A 24,413-nucleotide genomic window follows, 5' to 3' on the forward strand; every position below is an offset into this window, starting at 1 on the left:
CTTGGAGCCGTGCCGCATGAGTCAACACGGCCTTGCGGCCGTGGCCTGGAAAGTCCCGCTCCCAACGTCCGGAGCCGGTCGAGCACAGAGCCACTTCGATATTCCGACCGTTCGCATCAGGGATAACGATTTTCTCTCCTGACTGTGGATTGAAAGAAAGAGTAGCGGCAACGTCCATCAGGAACGGGCGTCCGAGAATCAAAGGGCCGTCGTTCCGCGTAATCCAGAAATGGCATGTCCGGTCGAAAGTCTTGCCCACTCGAATAGGTACGTCCTCAGCCACTCCGATCAACTCGCACGCCTGGTTATTGATTCCATAAACGGCAGATTGAAAGTTTACCCTTGGGCTCAGATTGAACTTATTAGCCATCGTGTCGGAAATGAGATTAAGTTGAGATCCAGAGTCGATGAGCGGGGCCGCTGGCGTCTCATCGTCGCCAACAAGACAAGACAGATAACCCAACGGGCAAGAATACAGGTTAGGATCTCCTGCCAACTCTCGCACCTCGTCGCCTTCCGCCAACGTCCCAGAATTGACCTTGAGTTCTTCGGATCCGACCTCCACACGTCTGCGGGACACCCATTTCTTCACGCCTTCCGCCACCGCCGGCGAGATCGCCAACAGTTCCGAGACGGTAAGCTGGGGAACAGGCAACTCGAAAATCTTCTTGAGAGCCCCGTCCACCGCGTTCGGGTGCTCTCGGGCTACATCCCTTTCAAAACGAACTCTCAGCCCGGCAGGCTTCGCAGGCCCAGACGGACTATCTGGACGCGGGCCAGATGCCTCCTGAGGTACGCCTGTGCCAGGTCCTCTCTCGAAGAGCTCCGGCTCCTCCTCCATGGGCTGAGTCTCTTGATTATCCTTCGGGACGGAGGCGCGCCGAATCGGTCTCTTCGCGGCACTGCTGGGGACAGAAGGAGCCTTGTAGAGCTTCGGGTCCTCGTGACGTTTCCTTCCGGCCGGATCCGCTTCGTACACTCCAGAGAAAGACGACGAAGAAACAGCGGGCGGATACCAGGGCTGTAGAGAACCGCACCCCACCTTAAAGTCAGGCTGAGGCTCCGCTGTTGCTTGATTAGTCCTTGCCGGTTGGAAGGAAGCCACTACATGGCGAATCGGTCGAGTCGAGTCCCAGGGAATTAACGCTCCATTCGGAAGGAAGAAGTTTGTGCCCTTCTGTTCGACCAGGTGGTCGTCCTTATCCTTCTGCAGCTCAAAACATCTAGCGGTCCCGTGGCCTTCACGGTGACAGTAGAAACAGACCATCGGCGGGCGACCTCCCTGATTCTGAGACGACTTTCCGGGGGCCGCGGCGAGTTTCTGGTCTATCTTCTGCTCAAAAGCCTCAAACAGTCTGGACAACTCGTCCATGCTGGGAACTGCGGTCGAAGAAGGAACTGCATCTTTGGGGCGACGATCAACACCCATTTTCTGCATAATCGCGTTGCCGTCTTGAAAAGGGGAAGCCGGCACTGGTTGCGCAGATTTGGATTCTTCGAAGGTGAGCGCCGTTTGCTCTCTCATGACCTCATCGGCCGTGTCCTTGAGCACCTTGAAAGCGGGAAGTTTGAAACGGTTATCGAGTGTAGTAACCATGGTCTTCTCCCTAATCAGCTTCTTCCTAATTTCATCCTGGACCATCGAAGAGAATGATTGATAATAGGAGTTGCGGATCTCCTCAATCGAGTCGATATGCGCCTTTGACAACAGATACGATTGAATGGGCTCCCAAGATTGACGGAACACCTGGTAGTCCGCTGCCAAGGCTACACCGCCTTTCGCTGACCATTTCTGCACCAAAGCACTGAGATCCCGCGTCGTGAACCGGGCAGTATCCACTTGGCCCCAGTAAGCTATCATGGCCGCCTTCAGCTTCGGCCAGTCGGGGGGGTGAATCCTTCCAAAGTCTCGAGAACATCCAAAAGGTCATCGTTGGCTAGAAACAGGCGAATTTGCTTTGCCATGTCGAGTTCCGTTGCCTCATCCAAGCTGGCTACCATCTCATACGTCTCAATGAACCTTTCGACTTTGGTTCCATCGAAGCATAGCCTTTTGTTGGGCGCTTTGATCTTGACCATTTTGACGACTCCTAAGATGAAAAAAAACGCAAACAGACGGCAGAGGGCGGCTCACAGCGTGGCGGGTGATGTTTTCAACGTGTATAGAAGGCCCTGGAGGTGCACAATGGAGGGGACTTACTTATAGCTCTCCTGTGCCCCGCGGCTGAAAACCTAAAGATGAACAATAGATAAGAGAAAAGAAAAAAAAAAAAAAAAGAAAACCGAGAATCCAGTCAAAGACCACTAGTCCGTCTCGAAATCCTGAGACGAGACTGTAAATCTTGAGGTCGCTGGTTCGATCCCGGCTCGGGGGACCAAATATGGACTCCTGTCGGGTCTGAGCTGTGGCAGTCGGTTGAGGGGATGGTGCTGAGTGCTGCCCTTGTCGGTGGTCCTGCGAAAATATCGGGAATAGTCAAACAGAAGTGATAGCGGTTGGGGGGGGGGGATTTGTTTGAGAGGGAACAAGGGGATGGAATACCCTCGGCGGTTTGGTTGGATGGAAAAACTCAGAAAAGAAACTCAGAGGGAAGCCGGCGCGGTCGTCGGAAACTCGGATAGTGCTCAAAAGAAATAAACTCAGGAAGCTCGGGTACTCAAAACTCAAAAAAAAAAAAAAAAAAAAAGATACGGAGATGGATCGACACGATCCGGGATCAATAAACTCTTAAAACTGTGATGATATCTTTCTGGGGGGAAGAGAGTACCATGCCGACCCCTCCTCTAAGTTCGGCTGAACTTAGATTCAGAGTCGGTGACAGTCCATGCGACAGGCCCTCGTGCCCGCCGCGCGCGCGCTACAACCCGGGAAGAGAGAAACAGAGGCCGCAACACAGAAGGAAACACCACCACACAACAAAACAAAGAAGACAGACACAACAAACAAACAAAAACTAAAAACCAAAACCAACCCGACTCCTGCACTCCCATCCAACGCGCGCAAAAGAGAAACAGCAAAGAAAAGAAAAAGAACAAGAAAGAAACCGGAACAGAAAACATTTCAAACATTGTAAATAGTGAGAGGAAAAAAAAAAGAAAGGGGAGGGGCGAGGCTTGATGAAACCGGATATCTGAATTATTTCTTGTCTGATGCGGGCCTCCACCGAGTTGTCCACCACAGCGTGAAGCTTCAAGAAGTTTCGTCGATCCCAGCCTTTTCGTGAATATGTCCGCGAGTTGATTATGTGTACTGGTCCATTGCAATTGAATGTTTTCTTCCCTGATGAGGTCATTCACGAAATAAAACGCCCGCTTGAGGTACTTTGTCTTTTTCTTTGAGGCGTTGTCAGAAGCAATGAGTATGGCAGCCTCATTATCAACGTGGATGGATTTATCAGGGTAATAATCTAGATCTTCAAGAATGTTGATTATATGTGATAAAATCTGGGAACCCTCCGATAGTGCAACATACTCTGCAGCACATGTTGACAGAGCCACAACCGTTTGGCGCCGGGATCCCCAAGCTACCGCATCCCCACAGTGAGTCAGCACATAACCAGTCGTCGACCTCTCATGCTCCCCTCCCCAATTCACATTGGTCCAAAGTCGTATTCCTTCACCTTCAGCCTTATATTTCAATCCACGACCAATTGTCTTCTTCACATAACCAATCAAGGTATCCAAAGCTTTCCAATTCCTGTCCGAGGGACACGAACTAAACCGTGCTAACAAATTCACAGGAAATGACAGATCCGGCCGCGTACCGCTTGACAAATACATCAAAGAACCAATGATTGAACAAAACTGCGTGGCGTCTACCGGATCACCCAACAATATTTCAAGGTCATCATCCGTCAGAGGGGAATCCTTCACGTAAGCCTGTCAATGGTATTTCTTAACGACTTGATCTGCTAGTAACGTTTGACTCAATTCAACTGAGCCCTTTCCCACTTTGATGTCTATTCCCACTAGGCGTTCAATTGAGGACGACCATTTGATTTCTAAGTCCCGAGTCATACCAATCCTCAACTCTTCGAGCAGCGATCCATCCGATGCCAGAGCGAACCCATCATCCACATGTAGCCAGATGATCACAAACCCCGATTCCTTTTTGAACATGTACAAGGACGGCTCAATTTCACTAGCGACAAAACCGAGGCTTTCAACAGTCTTCTTGAAGAACTTCCACCAGCACCTCGCCGCCTGTTTAGTCCCATACATCGCCTTTTTCAGTAACATAACTTTCCCCTTCAATTCAGGACAAATTTCGACTGGCGGCTGGACGTAAACTTCCTCCTCAATAGGGCTATACAGATAGGCCGAGCTAACATCAAAAGTCGCGGTAGGGAAGTGATGACGCAGGGCAATTGAGATGAGCAATCGGAGCGTATTCAACAAGGCAGTCGGTGCGTATGTCTCGTTGCAGTCTTCCCCCATACGTTGGTTGAATCCCTTTGCAACATACCTAGCACAGTCCTTATCGATTGATCCGTCTGTTTTCCTCTTGATGGAGAATACCCAGCGCGCACCGAGCACTTTCATACCTCTGTGTGGTTCAACAGGTACCCAAACTCCAAGCTCTCCGAATTTACCCATTTCATAAGTCGCCGCCAACCTCCAATCATCTGCCTCAGAACCGGCCAACGCTGCCTTAATTGTCTTCGGCAACTCATGTTCAGGTCCGATGTTTAAATTGGCAAGGTGTCGTTCTTCTTCCGCCGCAATTTCCGCCGTTCGTTCTTCACCAAGTTGTAGGAGTATCTGATTCAAGATGAAATCCAAGTCTGATTTCTTAGTTTCTTTCTTCTTTACTGGCAATTCTTGAAAATCGGGAAACTTGACGGAAGACGAGTGGACCATTCTCTTCTCACGGGGCAACCAAAACAGCCAACCGACACCAGCATCAGGATAACCCAGTAAGTGACCCTCTTGAGCTCTCTCATCAAGCTTCTTCCTCTTTTCCTTTGGTATATGCACCAACGCCTTTGCCCCAAAAGGATAGAGTGAATTCGGATCCGGATCAACCCCATAGAACAGCTGTACCGGACACTTCAATCCAGTCCTTGAATTTGGGATTTGATTATGCATGTACGCAGCCGTCGAATAGGCGTAACTCCAGAATTTTCGAGGGAGATCACTCTCATGGAGCATGGTTCTTGCCATATCGCCAAGAGTGCAATTCACTCTTTCAGCCTCGCCGTTCTGTTGGGGACTGTAGGGTGTGACGGGCGCTAAGACAACTCCAACAGCATCAAGCAAGGGTTGAAGTGAGTCAACGTATTCAGGGGCATTGTCGCAGCGGAGGTAGGCAGGGTATCTTCCAAATTTATTCTTGATCCGGTGCATCCACGACATTATTTTTGCTGGAACATCAGACTTTGCTATCATCGAGGTGCAAAAGGTATAGGTACTTGCATGGTCGCGCAATGTCACTATGTAACGTCTCCCACTGATGTCAAGCTCAAACGGACCAGCAACATCAGATACCATGAAGTCGAGGGGTTTATCACGAGGTATCTGAGTGCCTAATACCATTGCTTTCCGATCAATGCTCTTTGACTTTGCACAGCACTCACAGAAAAAAGACTTCCATTGAAGGTCGAGATCAGGGAAGTTAGCCTTGAGGTAAGACTTCACAATCTCTTCAGATGCGTGACCAAGACGGACATGCCACACGTAAGGTTCAAAAGATGGTACTTGTGTTACTTTCAATAGCTTGCCAACTTCTTCACTTGTCTTTAAATTCCAACAATAGTTATGAAAAACAGTCGAATAGGAATTATTTTTAGGATCAGACAAAGTTGCTTCAAGGCCGTTATAAGTAAGTCTCCAGCCATCTGATAAAAGCCCCCCGGTAGAAAGTATAACCCCATCGACACCTGGCACATGATAAACCTTAGGAATCGTGATCACTCCCGTCGGTGTCGGAATTCGGACGGTGCCTATCCTGTTGACGGTGACGTTGCAATCCGAAACAGCCAGATAGAATGTGCGGGGTTTGATTAGCTTGCGCCCGGGAATGAAGAGTGGTGAGTTGCCACTCACATGGGCCGACGCGCCTGAGTCGAGTAATACACCATCCGAAGCTTCAGGAAAATCAACCTTGCGGACGTGATGTTCAGACTTTCTCGGTGGAATGTAGCTCGATGATTTCAACCGGTAATCTTGCGGTGGTGCTTCAATTTCTTGCATCGCTACAGCTCGCCAGAATTCAAGACAATCAGGATACCAATGCCCGTTTTTGGAGCAGTACGCGCAAGTCGTCCCATGTTTGGCAGTTTGCTCTGGTGTTTGACCCTTCCCGCGGAAGTGATGAGCGCGGTCGACTGAAAACCTTGCGTGGTTCGTCTTGGGAAGATTGGGCGTAGTCGAGCGGCGTTGCGGAGAGATATACTTTTGAGGGCCGCGACCTTGGAAAGCACTGATTCGATCAAGGTCCATGGCGTGTGGGTCTGCGCCAGCTTTGGGCCGATGCTTGCTGGTCGCATACTGGATAACCGTAACAACTTCTTTCAGCAACGGGGATTTCTTGGCATCCAGAGTTTGAGAGACGCTGAAGTCAAAGGTGAGGCTGTCGGTCCCAGCGGGAGGCTTGAAAGTGTTCTGAAGGAATATACCGAGAAGTTCATCTGCTGACATCTTCAGTTGTTTGACATCTGCACCGATCTGTGACCATTTAGCTAATGTCGCTTCGCTCGAGGGGTTGGGGTCAGTCATCAAGTCATAGACCTGATCAATCAGCCCGATTTTGTGTCTTCGATCCGAGTGTTGACACTGGGACGTGATGAACTCGTACAAGGCTTTCACAGTCTTGTGAGTTGTAGCACTGACAAGCGACAGGAGATCCGACTCGAGTGTGTTCCGGATCAAGCTATCCACGGTGGTGGACTCTTTGATTTCAAGACTATCGAACAGATTGGGGTCGTCGAGAAACGATGCGACTCGACTGAAGGCATGCATCAGAGTGCGGTCGAGGGCCTTTTTCCAGGGCTGGAAACGAACACCGTCACAGTCAAGGCTCGGATAGGACGGGTTGAGCTCCTTGTGCATGGCTATCGGAGTCTTCAGGAACTTGGCATAGATGATGTCCTGGCGGGTTTGCCGGATGGTACCACGGGCAGTCAACATTCCAGCGATTTGAGCGTTGAGATTGTTGATTTGTCCTTGAAGGACAGCTAACGCATCCGCCCCAGGGTCGTTGGCGCGAGGGTTGGCTTGGTTGTTTGGTTGTGCCATGATCGAGAGGGTGACGACCGGACAGCAGAAGTATGATTTTTAAGCTTAATTTATCTTTTTATTTCGTTAATCAGATTGATTTTTTTTTCTTTGTGCTGTCGCGGATATCACCAGCGAACGTAGTGCGTTCGGGGAGAACTTATTTGGAAAACACGCGGGTAGCGGACGAGCCGGCTTTTAACCTATAGAAAGCTCAGAGGAATCTGTACAGTGACAGCTTTTGAGTAAGCTAACCACGCGCGTAACCGTCTCCAATCTCGATATATTGCATGATAGAACTAACCTGTACAGTGACAGCCTTTGAGTAAGCTAACCACGCGCGTAACCTTCTCCAATCTCGATGAGGAGAGAGAAGGGAGCCGGGGCGCGTGGCTATCTATACCGGTACACAATAGATAGGGTTATGTGTACCGGTATCACAAGGTTAGGTCTAGTGCAGCTATATACATGATGAGTAGTATGTATATAGATATGAAACGCATAATCTTGTCTAACACTCTAACACTAACATATGTTTGATCGCCAGTGGCCCCCAGGGCTAGCTTAACTAAGCCTCTCGAACGGAGGGTCCGGGGGACCCCGCCCGGAGGGCTCTCCGTAGGAGAGGCTTATGAATAATGTCTGCAGGCTGGCAGACAAAGGAAGGATTTTCAATCCTAAAAACACAAAAACAAAATTTAAAATTCACCAAAATATGTACAAGAAAAACTGAATAGACAGTTTTCTTGGCAGTGCTGATGGGCACCCTCCCCCAAGTTTTTGAGGCATAAACTCCAAAACTGATTGAAGGAATCTGTTTTGGAGGTCAAAGGAATCCTGGAGGATATTCCATTGCACTGAAGATCCAATTTTGGATTTTCTGATAATATGCACAATTGAATATCCTATCTGCAACAATTGGGTGGCTACAGGTGTAGGATCTGCAGATATCTGCAGGCTTGTGAATCCAATATCCACAAGGCATGATGGTTGTAATTCCTTGGTTTACATTTCTTTGTGTTTTTTTTATTTTTAAAACATTAGTACAGAAAAAATGATAAGGATTGAGGAGATGAGACCAGCGCCATTTGAAAGCTGAGATTGAGAAGTGTAATTTGGCTCTGGGGCAGGTCCACAGGAGCTGAGGGGGAGGCTGGGTGATGCTAAGTATTTTTCCTCCAGCCATTCATGATTTCTTTCTCAGCCAAAATTTTGACTTTGTGCACAAGTCCCTCCCTGCGGGAGGGGCCGCTTCGCGGCCAGCCACAGCGAGCCTCCCACCAGGGGGGACTTGTGTCAAGTTAGCCCCCAGGGTATCCTGAAACCCCGTAGAAACATCTGACACAAACGCCTAACAACCAGAGGCAAGACAGCTGGCATCGTCAGAGCTCAAAGAATTTCTCCTAATTACCGAAACGCCCGCAAACAGGGCCGTCAATGTCCTGAGAAGCTCCACAGTACCACATTCTTTTGACCATACACAGCTGAACGAAGCACGAACCTAGCAAGATTCAAGGACTTTAGAAGAGAAGAAGGAGCATTACTGAACATTTACTCAGGAACAATATCACACCCACTAGGAAAGAGAGGCTTCAGTGCCAGAGACGATCTCGAATCTTATTGGGGGCTCACCAATTCCACCAGCCGGGATGCTAAGCACCTTGCTGATTCTGTTGATTAGCTCGTGGACGCCACCAGGTTCCGGGGCCAAGAACTCTGCCCACAGGCGACGGGATTTGGCCATTGATTCAAGTCCCTCTGGAGGCTACGAGCCCATCGTGGTGCCGTGTCCGGCCAATCTCACCGTTCGAGTAGCTGGAACCGATTCCGTACGTGTGGTTCTTAAGAGCTCGCACATCAAAGCCTTTGGTATATTTTAATCCAGCCATTCTCTGCCGTTTGACGCAATTTGAAGGACTTCTTGAGTCAAAAGGAGGCCAACTACATCTCGCAGAAGGCCGCCAAGTCGACCAGCCTATGGGTGGCATATCTTACTCGGGCGGCCTTGGCAGATTTCGACGTTGCAAACTTCACCACTCGGAACCTTGTCGCGGGAGAGACCGTCCCGAACGTCGGCATAGCTATGAGTGGCGGCGGGAACCGGGCGCTCATCGGCGGCGCTGGAATGTTAGATGCATTCGACAACCGGAATCCAGATGCAGTAGATGCCGGAACTGGGGGCATTCTCCAGCTGGCCAACTACATCACTGGATTGTCTGGGTTAGTGAACTTCAAGCGCCGAGCTCAAAAAATAGACCAAACAAAAAATAAATCAAGAGATTAGAAAGCGCAAGCATTCATACTGATCCCTTACTGATCCCCATTTTGTTGGCTCAGTGGTTCATGGTTAATAGGTTCCTGGTCAGTCGGCTTGACTTCAGGATGAACGGCCAACTCTGCTGCTCAAGGACATCGTCCAAAGCATTCGACGGCCCTTCACATAAACACTGATACCTTACACGTGTTTGTGCTACTTCTAGGGCGACGAGCAACTTCCCGACATTCACCTCACTTAATCAAACGGTTTGGAGGTTGACAGAGGCAACTACTTATACCGATTGGAACTCATTTAAAAGATACCCCAAAGCTATCTTACAAGCCAAGAAGAAATCAAAGTCTGGCTTCCCGACGAGCCTGGTAGAGTTGAGTTCGATCCCATGTTTTCTTACCTTTTTTCCCTTGATAATCAATCGCCTTCTGACAGCACTCTTTCATGAACCAAATTTGTTTATTGTGGACTTATTTCCTCAGTATACAATCCTATTTCTTGTCACGTGGTTTGATGTACGTATTTCCAGTTGTAGGCTCTACCACACCTACAATAGGCTTGTTTGATAATAATACAGAATCGACCTTCTTGCTTTCCCACCACCAAGAAATGGCACTCACGAGGGCTCAAAAGTTCTTTTCTCCTCTATACGAAATACGACTGAATACATCAACCACGAAGCTCCTTTTCCCATCTTACTCTGTACCTCGCGGTAGGTTCACAATTTCCGAAGGCTTATCTAGGTTATCATCAAAACATTGGTCAGTGTTCCTGAATGACAGATTAAACTCATCCATTCAAAACAGGGTCAACGGCGTGTCTTTAATTACATCTGATACACCAATCTGTAAGTTGACCATAGTTTATCTTCAGCGGCATGCATCCTCCAGATGAAATTTGTGAAGAAGAAGAAAACCTTCTCAGGTTTCAATGCAGTAATGATGACCTGATGCTCACTTGGTTTACCTAACTTTGCTTAGACGAGTTCAACCCAGAAGAGTTTGGAGTATGTCATCCAACTCTGAAGGCTTTCATTTCACTCGATGATCTGGGCTCGCGGATGGATGCCGGGAAACCAGCTAAGCAGGATTCTTGTGCCAAAGGTATTTATAAATTAGCTCGAAACTGAAGCAGGAAATCAAGGCGGCGAGGTTGACAAGCTTTCCTCTTTTCCGCCTTGTGCTCGTTTATTCAGGGTTCGACAATGCTGGATTTGTTATCGGTAAGTTGACGTCGCTTTTGCCTAACATTCTTTGATCACGTTCTTATTTTTATCATTCTTCCTTTTCGGAATGCGCAGGCGCTAGTAGCAATGTTCTGAGTCGGCCTGGGTTCCATAAATTCTCGTGGAAAAATATTTTGCCCGAGGCTTATGACAAAATGACGAAACACGTCTATGATGAAGCAATTGTACGTCCTGATCCACTGTCTCGACGACAATCACATTCTCAGCAGCACGATCTCTGTGCCATCTGCGATCTCACGGTCTTACCCTACGATACTCCTCCTTTTCCATGCCCAGGTCCCTGTGAGCAGATTTATCAAATCATCATTTTCCGATTCCTCATCGAAGATCAACCTCACTCAGACAAAAATAAAACTTAATGAAAATGAAAATAGAATCCATTCTATCACATGGGATTGAGCTCTAAAAACGGCAGCGGTTATCCAGAACGAGAAAGTAAGAATCTGTACCTTGCTGACGGCGGGTGGGGTGGTGAAATTTTACCATTCTGGCCTCTTCTTCAACCGGATAGAAAACTGGACGTGATCTTTGCCTTAGATTTCGTAAGCATTTCGATAGGTTTCGCTCTATCCCCACGCATCAACCTTTTCCTTTCCTTAAAACGACTTCGAGTTGCATTTCGCTGACTTGATTTCAAGTAAATTAAACAACAGACCGCTGATGGCCCAAGCATGTTCCACGGTTCATGTGAGATACACATTCACGAGCTCTTTGAGGCAAAATCGACGAGCTGACGGAGATCCAAATTTAGATCCCAATGGGACTAGTATTTATACCACCTACCAGAAGACCCAGGAAGAGGCGTACAAAAACATACATTTCCCAAAGTGAGTTCGCAAGGATCTCAAGCGGAACTCGCCGGACTGTCTGCTCTTATGACTTGGCTGAGCTTTTCGTGTTTGGTAATCTAGAATTCCTGAGATCGAGGGCCCGTTTACGGAGAAAGGCTTGGCTAAAAAACCATCCTTCTTCGGATGCAATGATACATTGGCCCCCCTGATCGTTTACCTTCCTAATTATTTCGTCCTCACAGATACAAATCAAGCCACAATGAAAGCCGCTTATACTGTACGCACTAAGATTTTCCTTCCTATCATCCAAGAACCTCTGTGTAAATGTTTTGAAAGAAACTGATTTCATCTTAACATTGCTGACTGGAAATCAAAGGAAGGAGAAATTGATGCGTTTTTCAAAAACTCATTTGGTAAGTTTTCACTTGAGGATTTACTTGCATGTTCATAAATAAACGACTGTGAAGATACATTTTCGCCAAGATACATAAAATGAAGAAGATAAAGAAGAGTTGACGACATTCCATTTTAACTTAAACCAGCCATCGCGACGCAAACGGGTCCGGGAAAAGATTCGAACAATCTGCAATACGGGATTGAATCAATGCAGACACTTTTTGGAAGAGCAGGGCCAATGACGCAGACCCGTTGGAAGCAGTGTCTGGCTTGTGCTTTGATCGACCGACAAGTTACCCGCAACAGAATGGAACGAACTCCCCAATGTCAGCTTTGCTTTGACAAATATTGCGCCTGAGAAGAAACTTGCTTTCCCTCCGGTATAGTCCTCAAGGCCAATACCGGTTCATCATCCTTATGTCTAGGCCTGCAAAACCCGGCGACCATTAACACAAGAAAACTGAATTTAATGCCGCTATCTTCCCGTCTTAACATGGAGTCTTTGTAATTCTAGTAATTTTGTCGATAGATGTACCCCTCCAACCAACCATAGAGCCTCGCCTGAATAACCAGCGCCAATAAAAAACAGAAACTCCCCCCACCCTGAATGAAAAGCTTAAGTAAAAGGATTTGTTCTTTTGTATCTAGCCTCTCTTTGATCACCTTCGCTTTGTAAATTTCTCTAACTTCATATGACGAGAAGGACATAGGAATAATAAGCATTTAACCGGCGCGTACTTAATTCACACACCCCATTACCAAATATGAATTGCAGAAGTAGCGCTATACCATCTGAAATATGACCCGCCGTGGTTCCTGAGAGCATGGTCATAATGGTGAATAATATGGCGCAAGTTTCTTATGACGCAGGCTCACTTGGCGAGCTCAACTTGCAGTTCGCAGTCAGCCGGGGAAGAGAGACTTTCCACAACTCCCTTCCTCACAGCAGGTCGCGCTTCCTGCCAGCGGGAGACGCGACTTGTGAGTTATGTTGAGTTCGATTTAATCCGTGATCCCATGATACGACAATTCTCAGTCCACCGCGTTTCATTGCCTCTTGATGAAAAGCAACAAGTCTGCTGAGCAATGTTCCTCAGTTGCTTATAATTATCCCCAAATGCACCCCGGGCATTTGGTCACTGGCAGGACTTTCTGAACGGGGAGGAAAGTGAAAATGCTTTTCTTTCAAGAACGCTGGACAAAAGGAGATGATTTTGCTCCACTAGCTTCCCACTTAGAAATGCTTGATGTATTGGAGCTCGCAGGAAGCGACATTTTGTTATGCGGGAACTTTACCAAGACGAAATGCTTCCGCGAAAATGCCACTGCTACCTGCCTCCCTGCTGATGGGGGAGCTCAGCCTGGCCGAAGGAGGGGAGACATATAAGAAGCCGATTCACTTCGGTGTGGCTAGAACCTCATCATTACGGCAGGCACCGATACGACCAACATCCTCCTCTTCCCTCACTCTTCAAGCCTTCGAATAGCTCACAGTCAAACAAACCAAAAACTTATTTGTCCGAAAATGAACAATCAACCAAGCCCTAGTGACGTGACTGAGAGCATTTCAGGAGAAGTCCCTGGTGGCCCCTCCGCTGTTCGAGGATCTCCCATATCACTTACTCAAGAGAGCCCTGCCCACAATGTCGACCGGGCTGAGGCAGCTGCCGCGCCGGGGCCTTCTCGCGCCCGTGCTGACCCACACCTCACGGCGATACCTGTTGACATTGAGGCGGCCTTTCGCAATGTTATCCGGGAACCTGATGAACCGACCGTCGGACGAATTGTATATACAATAGACGAGAACATGAACGCCACAGCTCACATTGAAACAGAGGAAGACGTTGCTCTTTACAGACAGAATTTGGAACGGCAGGCACGAGCCCAGGCAGCAGCACAGCCCGCCCCAATCGTGCTGCCGGACTTTGGAAACTTGGACCCGATCCAGGAAGTTCTCGAGAACATGACCCCTGAGCAGCAAGTCATCATCAGAGGCTTCTTCACTAACATGAACAATGCCTTCCGCGAGCTTGCCGTCAGCCCTCACCGACCACCCTTGACCGCTGAAGAGATCAATCAGAATTTCGGTGATGTTCAAGCGTTTGATGATACCATGGAGGCCCTCGACCAATTTGACCGCGCCCGCGTTGAAGAATTTCTCTCTGACTTACAGCAAGCGCTCATAGAACTGAATTACCACCCCGAACGCACCGCTGAGAGGATTCGGCATGTCGAGGACCTATTAAACCGCATTCAAGCTGCTTTGCCACCTGCAAACCCTGGTGATGATTCCTCCGAATGCCCAATCTGCTTTACTTCCTATCACCCTGGTGATCGCAACGTTATCCTTCCATGCCATCCGTCGCACCACTTCCATCGTAGATGCATTCAAGTGAGTCTTTTTCTCTCTACCTCTGGTCCCCAAAAGCAAATGACTTATGCGTATCTCATTCTTTCAACTTTGTAGAACTGGTTGCTTGAGAACAACAATTGTCCTCTCTGCCGCACGGAGGTTACATTTCCCCGCTGATACAGCTCGAGGAATCAAGCCTCCCGTTCCCATAATGATCTTACTTAATCTAGCCGTAAGTTGGAAGCTTTCTCCTACTCTGTCATTCTAATTTTCAGTCATCACCCTAGCAATTTGGCGGTTACTGCAATGAATTTATATTGTGAGAGTTGAATTCTTTATGAAAAATTGCCAAAGAGGAAACCCCCACGGTCTTCATAATAATCTACTATGTATAATCCCCAACAAGTGAGTATAATCAAGCCTCGAGGAAGAACTGAGTCAAAGACTAGATCTGATACCAGCGGCAGCTAAACCCATAGAAATTTACATGCATAAGAGGACCATATCAATCTTATTTGAAGCCACTACAGTTGCGGTGCCCATAGAGCTGCAGGAAACATGAGGCTACGCAGCCTGGGATTTTTCCAAAAGAAATTCCGGGGCCCAGGGTTTTTCTGATATTTCCTTAATTTCCCAAGTGTAGATACTCTGCAGAGGATCTAGTGGGCAAAAGGAGAGCTATTCATACATGTATACAAGCCCCTACCATCAGAAGCTGGCTTAACTACACCGGAGTTCTAAGCTTGTTGATCAGTTAGTTCTTGTCATGAGGAAACCTTACAAATTAGAACTGGAATATACACACAACTCTTGACTGCTATTTTCCACGTGGCAGAATAACTACTCTCCAGTCAACCAGCCCAGGATAGCGAAGAGGAACAACTGATAATATAGTTTGAGTTGAATGATAAAAATGGATATGAGTTTGTGTCTAGATTTGAGGAGGAACAAATCTCAAAGGAACTATCAGATCCCAAAAATCTCATTACTATGTGGCCAATGTTCACTGGTGCGGCACCCTCAGATAAATTGTCATACAATTCAGAAAACCCCACCGTGACCTTCATATTTAGCTGCATGAGTATTTCTACACTAGGTATTTCTGCCTCACTCAAGAACAATTTGCAGAAGCTGCATCAAATCATATCAAACCTCAAGGTATTGCTGGCCATTGATGCAATGTGGACGCTTGTGGAGCTAGAAACAAACAGTCTCCCAAGGTTCTCATACTTTTGCATTCTTCATCAAGCTTTAACCAAGATACCAACCTCATGTATTCTTTGTGTAAGCGTCCGGTGGACCCTCACTTGTGATGATGTGGAAATGGCTCAGGCTCAGCCTCAGGGGCAAGGCAGAAATTCCTGAAAGACTTTATAGTTCCAAACTTGGGAGGCTGTATTTTGTGTGTGATATAGCTGGGAGAGAGGAAAACTATCTCTTGGTAAGGACAGTTAGATAGACTAAGAATGAAAAATAAGAAAGAGGCTCGCCTAGCTGGGAGAGAGGAAACCTCGCTTACGGAGTAGGGAAGCAGAGGGTGAAGTATATGTACTCGCCCGCGCGGGGGGTCACTTAATCCCAGCATGACTCTTTGTGCGCCTGAGTCACGAGTGGTTCACATATTTCCTCCTTGAAGGAAGTCTCCCACACGCGCGGGGGACATCCTTCAAGGATTTGTTACAGCCCAAACTTAACACAGCTGCTCCTGTGGAGGAACTTGATATTTTAAGAAAATTCCCCTTTTTTCAGTAATCTCTCATTTTCTCCTTCATCTTACCAGCTTTTTCCTCATTTTTTCCATAATGAAAGGTCTCCATGTTGCGGAGGGAACCACAGCTTCAAAAGATTCATCATCTGGTTTCCTGATGCTGTAATCCAAGCAAAAATACATTCAACTTCCTCCAAAAAACTGTTTTTGCCTATATATCATATTGGCACCTTCCACTCAGAGTCAAAGGTTCCCCCAGAACAGCCCAAGACATGGGAGTAATTGCTATCACTGTGATGGCTTCCCTCTTTTCCAAATTTATGTTGAGGAAGCAGAATCCAAAGGATATTCAACACATACAATTCCTAATGCCGCAGAGATCACCATTAAAAGTTACTATGCCCTCCATGTATCCCCCTATTCCCCAAACAACCATTGTTTTCTTTGATGAGTTTTACCGATGTTGAAACTGATACAATACATTTATTGTATCTGTCTTGGCAATAAACAGTTTTCCAAAACTGTGTATTGTATTTGAAGCGAGATATTACAGAATACAATACAATACAGACACATGCATTTTCTCCAATACACAATGAAATAGACTGTATTGGGCAGCTCAATAATCTTTTAAATAATAATTGCTATTGTATTGGATAACAGATACACAAAAAATACATGCATTTTGATACAATACCACATGATACATGATACATGTAAAGTATTAGTTTCACCATTGGTTTTACCATTCAGCCACAGATCTTTGCATCTGAAAGGTTTAACTCCAATTTATCTCAAGTCATCTTTCTCAGTTCTTGTAAATTTCACCATTTTTCAAAAGAATAATCAGAAAATATCCATCTCAGTTTTCTCTCTCCACGGTTGCTAACTACTTCCTTGTAAAGGTTGAAGATGGATTGATTTAATGCATCAACATCCTCACTGTCACCCTGCAACAATGATTCATATGCTTGGGGAATGCTGGGAATCTGACTAGTCAAATTATCTTGTTGCAGGCAATTATGGTGTTCAAAGTTGGTTTGCATAGTTTTATGCATGCATAAATCATAAAATCATGAAATCTTTTTTGCAGGGGATATAACTATCTGATTATGTAATACAAAATTTCCTCACCACATATTTTTATGATTTTATGATTTATGCATGCATAAAATTATGCAAACCAACTTTGAACACCATAAATGCCCAAAGCCATGTTGACTTCCCAGACCAACATTCCATATGGGTGCTCAGTTATTACATAGATTGGATTTCTTATGTGCCTTAACTGAAAATGAGGAAAAAAAACCAGGACCTTGGTAAAATAGAACCTCAGCACAAAGAAAAGCTCTTGACTAAAGGACAAATATTTTGGGACTACTTTGTACAGATTACATAGAGCAACTCCACCACCAGAGCTTTCAGTGGTGCTAAAAAATTGCCATGCTTAGATCCTGAGAAGATGCAGCCTGCTGCAGCATCCACCACACAATAGGTATCCTGAGAGCTAAACTTGGCTTTCACCAAGCACCAAGCGCCCCTACTTGAGGCAACAATGAAAAGGATACACTACATAGAGTGTAGATGGTAAACAATCTAAAGCTCAAAAGTTTTCCTGAGAACCTTTTGCTGAGTGCAGAAGGGATGTATGAGGGAACCTCTGCCTTTCCTGGGTCACTAGACACTGAAAAAGCCAACCAATCTCAGATTGGCAGGTTTAATGTAGTGATGGTGAAGTGTTAACAAAAGATACCTGTTGCTATGAAGTGGGTGCGCTGAATTTGCTAAAAATTTCTTATGAGTGAGGAGTCTGGACTTCAAACAGGGGATATTTGGCCAAAGAGGACCCCTTAGAGAGTTGTGTTATGTAAATGGAAGTGTTGTGTACAGTATACTTGTTATTTTGTGTGTGATTGTTGTGATGTATGTAAAACCAAAATATGGAGTGGCTGATATATTGTGGAGCAAGAAGTTGTGTACTAGCTATAGGGGAAACTGAGGGCAGGTAGTCTGCTTGGGGAAAAGTTACAACAGGGGAGGAGAGCCTCCTTTTATAGATAACAGTGAGGGATTTTAGCTCCAGAGGAGTACTATATGAGGGATTTTAGCTAAATACATGAGGGGTTTTGGCTAGTACATATACTTCATGGGTGAATGTGATTGGTCAGGACTATACATGCATTTATGGGATGTGATCTGCAGGCTGAGTCAGAGATTGTGATTTTTCAGGACTGTATGTAAGTGTAGTCATGCTGTAACCGGTGTGGTGATTTATATAGGCAAGCGTTTTAGAATATTGGCTCACCGCAGCATGCACAGGAATGCAGTGGGGCGGCTGAGCAAATGCTCAGCCTACATATCCAAACAAGACAATAAGCAGGTGTGCTTATGCGTCCTGTATGTAGGCTGAGGGAAAACCTTGAATGTACTGCTAACAAAAGCACATGGAAAGTCGGCAAGCAGGCAAGCGGCGGGACCAGGGAAGCAGAACGGATGCAAGGGAACCGGGGTTTGAGCCACGCTCCAGGCGCGCGGACTTAGCGGAACGGTTGTAGTAGGAATTTGGCGGGACTTTTGGATGGACTGGCACCATGTGAACTGGCGCAGCAGAAGCAGATGAGATTGGTGCGGACGCGCCAGGTAGACTGGGATCGGAGGCTAGTCAGAGGGTGCGGGAGAACAAGGGTTGGAGAGGTACTAGACTGGGAAGCAATGCATGCGGAGTTTTGGCAAGTGCAGGAAAGGAAGGACACGGGCGGCGTCAGCTGGGTGCGGAGTTATGCAGGTAGAGGGAGTGGAGGAATAGGGACTTTTTGGGGGCTTTTCTCTCACTTCTTCTTCTATACTCACTGAAAAATTTACTGTAGTTACTCCTATTTGTACAGGACTTTTTGCATATTACTATACTCGGAGCGCCACTTCTTATCAGGTGTCACACTTTGATTTTGACACTGGGTCACCTGCTTTTGCTATGCAGCAAAAATCCACTAGCACATGCAGCCGCACATGCAGAAGTGCCTGCATGTATACACTGTATGTAAGTAAGTAATGATGTAGCTGTATGTGGTGTGTTGTGTATGTAACTATGTATGTAACAATGTGTGTAAACTAAGGTTGTAAATTTGGTTTTTGTAACTGATTTAGGTTGTAAGGGGTGTTGTAAGCAAAAGTGTATCAGCTGCACTGCACACTTTTTGATTTTCCTGAGAAAAAAAAATCAAAAAATAGCACGCTGAAGAAGCAATCACGTAGCGGTCAGTGCTGCTTTTCTCTATGCCATGTGGGATCCAAAAAAAAAGGGGGGGGGGTTAAAACACATAAAAACACGTTCAGAACATAAAACTGTTCCGCTATCCTCTAATTTAGCGGGTAGCATAGCATATTTTTGCTTTTGCTGTGCTTTTGCTAATGGCCCTGGGAGGGTAGCGGAAAATTTCTACGAGTAGCAAATAGCACAGTGGTGTTCTTGCTGCGCTATTCTTTTTGGTCTGGCCACGTAGCGGTCAAGCGCTGCGCTACTCTAAAAGGCCTCTTTTTTTTAGTGTAGCACAGCGGATACACCGTTGTTTCTGGCCACACCATTTTGCATGGTGTGATTAATTGTTTTACAGAACAAAATCTGCAAAATATTGCAGAACTTCTTTCTACGTACATATTTTCCAAATTCTTTGGTGCGCTGAGTGTCCCTTGAATTCCTTTCTTGTGACTGACATGTTCCTTGCTTCACTGTGTATTCCACATCTTGCACTGTACAGAATCTGAAATAAGTGATGTTACAACTCTGATTGCAATTCAGGCAGAAGGGTTGAGGATGTGTAAAATATGTAGAAAGATGGTGACAGCTTTGGCAGTCCCAGTAATGAAAACTAGAGCAAAAATGTTTTTGACAATCAGCTGCAAGATTGATTTTAAAAAAGTCCATACTAAAACTAGGGCTAATTCTCTACTTGGCTCCTGCTGGGTCAACATAGCACGTCATTCCCTCCTTCTGAGATTGCTTTGCTCCCCCAAGGAGGGAATAAGCTAACTACTCTTGAAGTACTCACAAGGTTTGGCAGCTCTGTTTATAAAGCTTAGGGCTAAAAACCCGTCAAAATAAGGGTTTTGGGCCCTAGCACTATAACTGTGCTGATGTAAACACTGGTAATTTAAATTACCAAGCTTGTTACGTGGCAAATATGGCCACTACAAGGGTTTAAACACTCTGTAACAGAGGAAGGATTAATTATTTAATTAATAATATGTAATTATTAATTACAGGGAATTAATTTGGTGTAAAAGTAGGGGGTAAGCGCTTAAACTGATTGGCTGCTTGACAGAGGCGGAGGTCTTACAGCAACTACTTATAAGGATATATCTTTAAATATGCTAATAAGGTATTTTTGATGATTTAAAGGGTTTAATCCAGGGGATTTTGCGTGCTTGGGATGGTTTAAAAGGAAAAGAGGCTACAATAGTAGCAGGGGAGAATATTCACGGCAAACTTACGGTTTATGGGTGGTGAATGGTCTGGGGGATCTTTTCCTGAGGGCCAAATAGGCCTCTATTTATAGAGGGGACTTCAGTGGGCGCAACCACTAAGTCCTTTTCTCCCTATGGGAGTATCCTGAGATGTAGCCGTGAACAAGGCTTGGCTGTGGGAAATTTATTTGTATTATAATAGGGGGTTTCAAAGTAGACCTGCGCGTGCATGCAGGTCACTTTGCATGACCCAGTTTTGCGGGGAGACTGAAAGTCGACGTTCAACATTTGAGTTGAACGCCGGCTTGCCTTGCCTTGCAAGTGGCATGCGTGGGTCTACTTTGAATCCCGCTAATAGACTAATTTCCCTGACTCTGTCACATGACATATTTATAACCAATTTTCATGTGAAAGAGCTTCAGTAGAAGTCTACATAATGCTTTCACGGGTTATTTTTACACAAGTAATATTACTCTTTAATGTACAACAGTTTATTTTTATGTACTTTGTTTATTTTACTAATTTTTTGTATGTAATACCATTTTTGGGCGCTTTCTGGGGCCAATTCTTATTTATAAAATTAGTACATGAAGGAATAGGAATAAGGGGTTACTTTGATTGGGTGACCCCCCTTAATTTATGATGAGAAATCTGATTCTGCAATAATAATTCACTAATTATTATTATTTACTAAGTTATTGCAGTCTTTTGGATACTTGATGTATCTCTAAGGCTGACAAGGTTGCTTGGTTGGGACATGTGGCTGACATGTTGTTGTCACCTATCTTGGTTTCATATTGTGCCCTTGGGATTTTGTTGTTTTTTTCTCCTGATGTGATGAGACCAGCAAATGTGGCTCTATGTTTGGAGGGATGAAACAGTGACTTACCTTGCATTGCATCAAAGCCCGTTTCTCCCCTGTGAAGCTTTGCAGTGTGCACTTTGCTCATCATGCACTGTAATCTAACACTTCTGATGGTTGATGGCCTGGCCAAACTGCTTGACAGGCGGGCAAGATGTGTTGTGTGTTTTTCAGGAAGCTCCCCAGAATTTTCTTCTCCCCTCTTTTTTACAAAGCCTTCCAAGATATGAAAAGACAACAGATCTCAACCACACAGATGGTCTTCCAAGAAAAATTGCCCACAGCTACAGACATTGTTGGCGGCTGAGTTTTCCTCATAATTGTACTTACAACTAATAGCCCGGTTCACGTTGGGCTTCGAACAGCAAGATTTTAATTAGAATCATGCGTGTATAATGTCAGCTCTTGCTGAAAGTTGGACTCACACAGCCATTCTTAAGCTTTTTAAGCTTACTTTATCTAGGGTGCTCAAAGTTGACTTGCATAAAATCATAACACCCTAAAATCATAAAATTCTGAGCTGAAAAAAATATGTACCGCCCAAACACTCAAATTACAGAAACATTTATAGAATGGTACATATGAAATCATCACTTGAAAGTTTTATGATTTTATGATTTTATGTATTGAAAATTTTATGATTTCAACTTTGAACACCTTAATTATCAATCAGCAACACCAATTTTAGTCGGGGGCATAAAATGCCCCAACGTGAACCGGGCTAATGGAAAATAAAATTATTAGAAGAGTTTTTATTTTATTCCTTGATTCTTACTATGGTTCTAATTTGGAGCCTGGGGTCCAGGTACCACCCTCTCAAGATGAGTACCCTGCGTATCTGGCTCCAACGCCGAGCACCCGCCAGGTATGGCCAAAAATTGAGCTACTAAGGCTCTGACGTGTGATTTTGGGAATTTGTGCTTTCTGATCACTGCCATAATCCAGAAATAGTCCCTAAATGTGCTTCAGAAGACATTGATTCAGACTCCAAAAACGAAAAGTCAACAAGTGAGTATGGTGCTGAAACCAAAATTTCTGGCAAGAAAAGTTGGGTTTGGCAGTATTTCAAGACATCAAAAATTGATGATGAGTCTTTCAACATTTTCCAGGTCAACACAACACGTGCAAAAATGGCTCAAACTTTTGCAGTACCGGTATCCAGTGCTCCAACAGAAAGGGCATTTTTAGGCTGGTCAATACATTCAAGACTATACACAAAATTGAATGAAATTTAAAACCCACAAGTAGCTCATATCCCTCAAAGACTGGCTTGCTGCAGCCATCATTGATGTTGATAACACACCTGTGGCACTATAATTCTTTGGCTCTTAGCCAAAGAAAAATGTGCATTTTTATTTGGCTGAAAGCCTAAGGAGTGCTGGAGCTGGCCAGGCTGGCAGAGCTGAGTTCATAGGAACCAAGCAACAAAACCTGGGCAGCACAACCAATGGTTGTTAGCCTGCTGCAAACCCCCTTACAGCAAGGTTGCTGGTTCAATTCCCACTGCCCCCATTCCCCATTTGGGGGTTAGGGGGTGGGTTTTAGGGGTTAGGGCTGTTTTATAAAAACACTTGGCAAGGTGTATAGTAAACTGTATCTGATATGTATCAGATATGTATTGGTATGTATTGGATATGTATCCAATTCAAATATACCTTGTATTGCTATGTATTGGTACGTATTGGATACATTGGTGTGTATTGGTAAATGTTTGAGACATAAATACAATGTATTGCTATTTTTTTGGATACAATGATACATTGTATTGCTTTGGATTGGATACAGCAATACATTGTATTGGTATGTATTGGATACACCAATACAATGTATGCCAGCTCATCCAGCGTCAGCCAGCGTGCTAGCTCCAGTGGAGATGGCCCGGTCATCTCCGCTGTCCTTTTTAGCCAAAGAAAAAGGAATTATTTTCTTTGGCTAATAGCCAAAGGAAAAAAGGGACAAAACTCTGATATCATCAAATTACCAATATCTTAGTTTTTTCTGTATTTCTTGTTGTTCCAATCCCCCCTCCTTACACGCAATATAAAACAAGTCCTCCTTGAGTATTTCCCTGTCACATATCAGGGCAGGGAAAAGCTACTCTGAGCAGAGGATTGAAGAAATTTAATGCCTGTCCTCTGCTCCTCTCCTTTATAGATACCCAACCAGATACCTGGTTTCTTGGGTGTGACCCAACTTGACCCGGTATCTTGGGTGTGACCCAACTTGACCCGGTATCCAGCTGGGTAGCACTGCCAGAATAATTGGCTGGGTTGAGTTTATCCCAGTCAAACTGGGATGAACTCAACCAATTTCAATTTGGTTCATCTCAACTGATGAAATATAAATCCAAGGTACCCCCCTTTGTTTTATATTTCATTGGATGAGATCAACCCATTTTTAATTGGTTGAGTGCATCCCAGTTAAACTGGGATGAATTCATCCCAGCCAAATATGCTGGCAGTGTAGCACTGGATTGGAACCCCAATTTTTACTTTCTCTTGCATACTTGTGCTTACAGAGTTCAGATCTTTATCACCTGCAGATTATTATGCTAAATATAAGGTTCATTGTGCAGTGCTGAAGATTAGTGGAAAGTAGTGGTACAGAGTGGTGTGGTGGTTGAGTTTGGCGCTGTGAGAACTCCTTTGGGACGGGTGGCAGTTCTGCGAGGGGGAAATACCAGTTATAATATTTCAAAGATGTAAGAATCTATTGCAACTGTTACGGGTGGTTTGAAAGACCTGCCCCTCTATGATACTACACAAGAGCTATCACAACAAATTTATTTATTGTTGTGGCAAACTAATGATAGAGAAAACTATGTGCAGCAGTCTCTTATCAGACCTAGATCAAACTTGAATTCAGCAGAAAGTGGATTTTGTATGGGAAATGGAGTTAGAGTGGTTTACAGCAGCCTTGAGTCAGATAATGGAAATGAGCCTAAACGTAAGATATGTTTTATATGGTTTGATATGTTTGTGATATGAAAGTGGAGATAAACTGATACAAGACTTCTGAGAGAACTGATGTTATATGTGAACTATTCAAAGTGTCTTTGCCCTCTTCCTTAACCTTCAGTTAAGAGCACAATGGGTTAAGATCACTTTGACTT

The 24,413-nt window shown here is 45.2% G+C and overlaps 2 protein-coding genes across 2 annotated transcripts; both read left to right on the plus strand.

Moving 5' to 3' along the window:
* Nucleotides 1-8,864: 8,864 nt before the first annotated feature.
* On the plus strand, nt 8,865-12,425 carry PtA15_12A495 (uncharacterized protein; the record flags this gene model as incomplete). Its single annotated transcript, XM_053162109.1, has 18 exons — nt 8,865-9,044; nt 9,131-9,435; nt 9,553-9,576; nt 9,696-9,857; nt 9,967-9,999; nt 10,092-10,196; nt 10,291-10,331; nt 10,465-10,587; nt 10,680-10,706; nt 10,785-10,894; nt 11,007-11,012; nt 11,105-11,272; nt 11,384-11,417; nt 11,482-11,557; nt 11,642-11,798; nt 11,898-11,934; nt 12,064-12,243; nt 12,304-12,425. 18 exons carry the CDS (start codon nt 8,865-8,867, stop codon nt 12,423-12,425), a joined length of 1,890 nt encoding a protein of 629 aa, XP_053026060.1.
* Nucleotides 12,426-13,442: 1,017 nt separating this feature from the next.
* Nucleotides 13,443-14,447, plus strand: PtA15_12A496 (uncharacterized protein; the record flags this gene model as incomplete). The annotated part of the gene is made up of 2 exons (XM_053162110.1): nt 13,443-14,309; nt 14,385-14,447. 2 exons carry the CDS (start codon nt 13,443-13,445, stop codon nt 14,445-14,447), a joined length of 930 nt encoding a protein of 309 aa, XP_053026061.1.
* Nucleotides 14,448-24,413: the final 9,966 nt, after the last annotated feature.

The sequence above is a fragment of the Puccinia triticina genome, chromosome 12A (assembly GCF_026914185.1).
Source record: "Puccinia triticina chromosome 12A, complete sequence".
NCBI lineage: Eukaryota > Fungi > Basidiomycota > Pucciniomycetes > Pucciniales > Pucciniaceae > Puccinia > Puccinia triticina.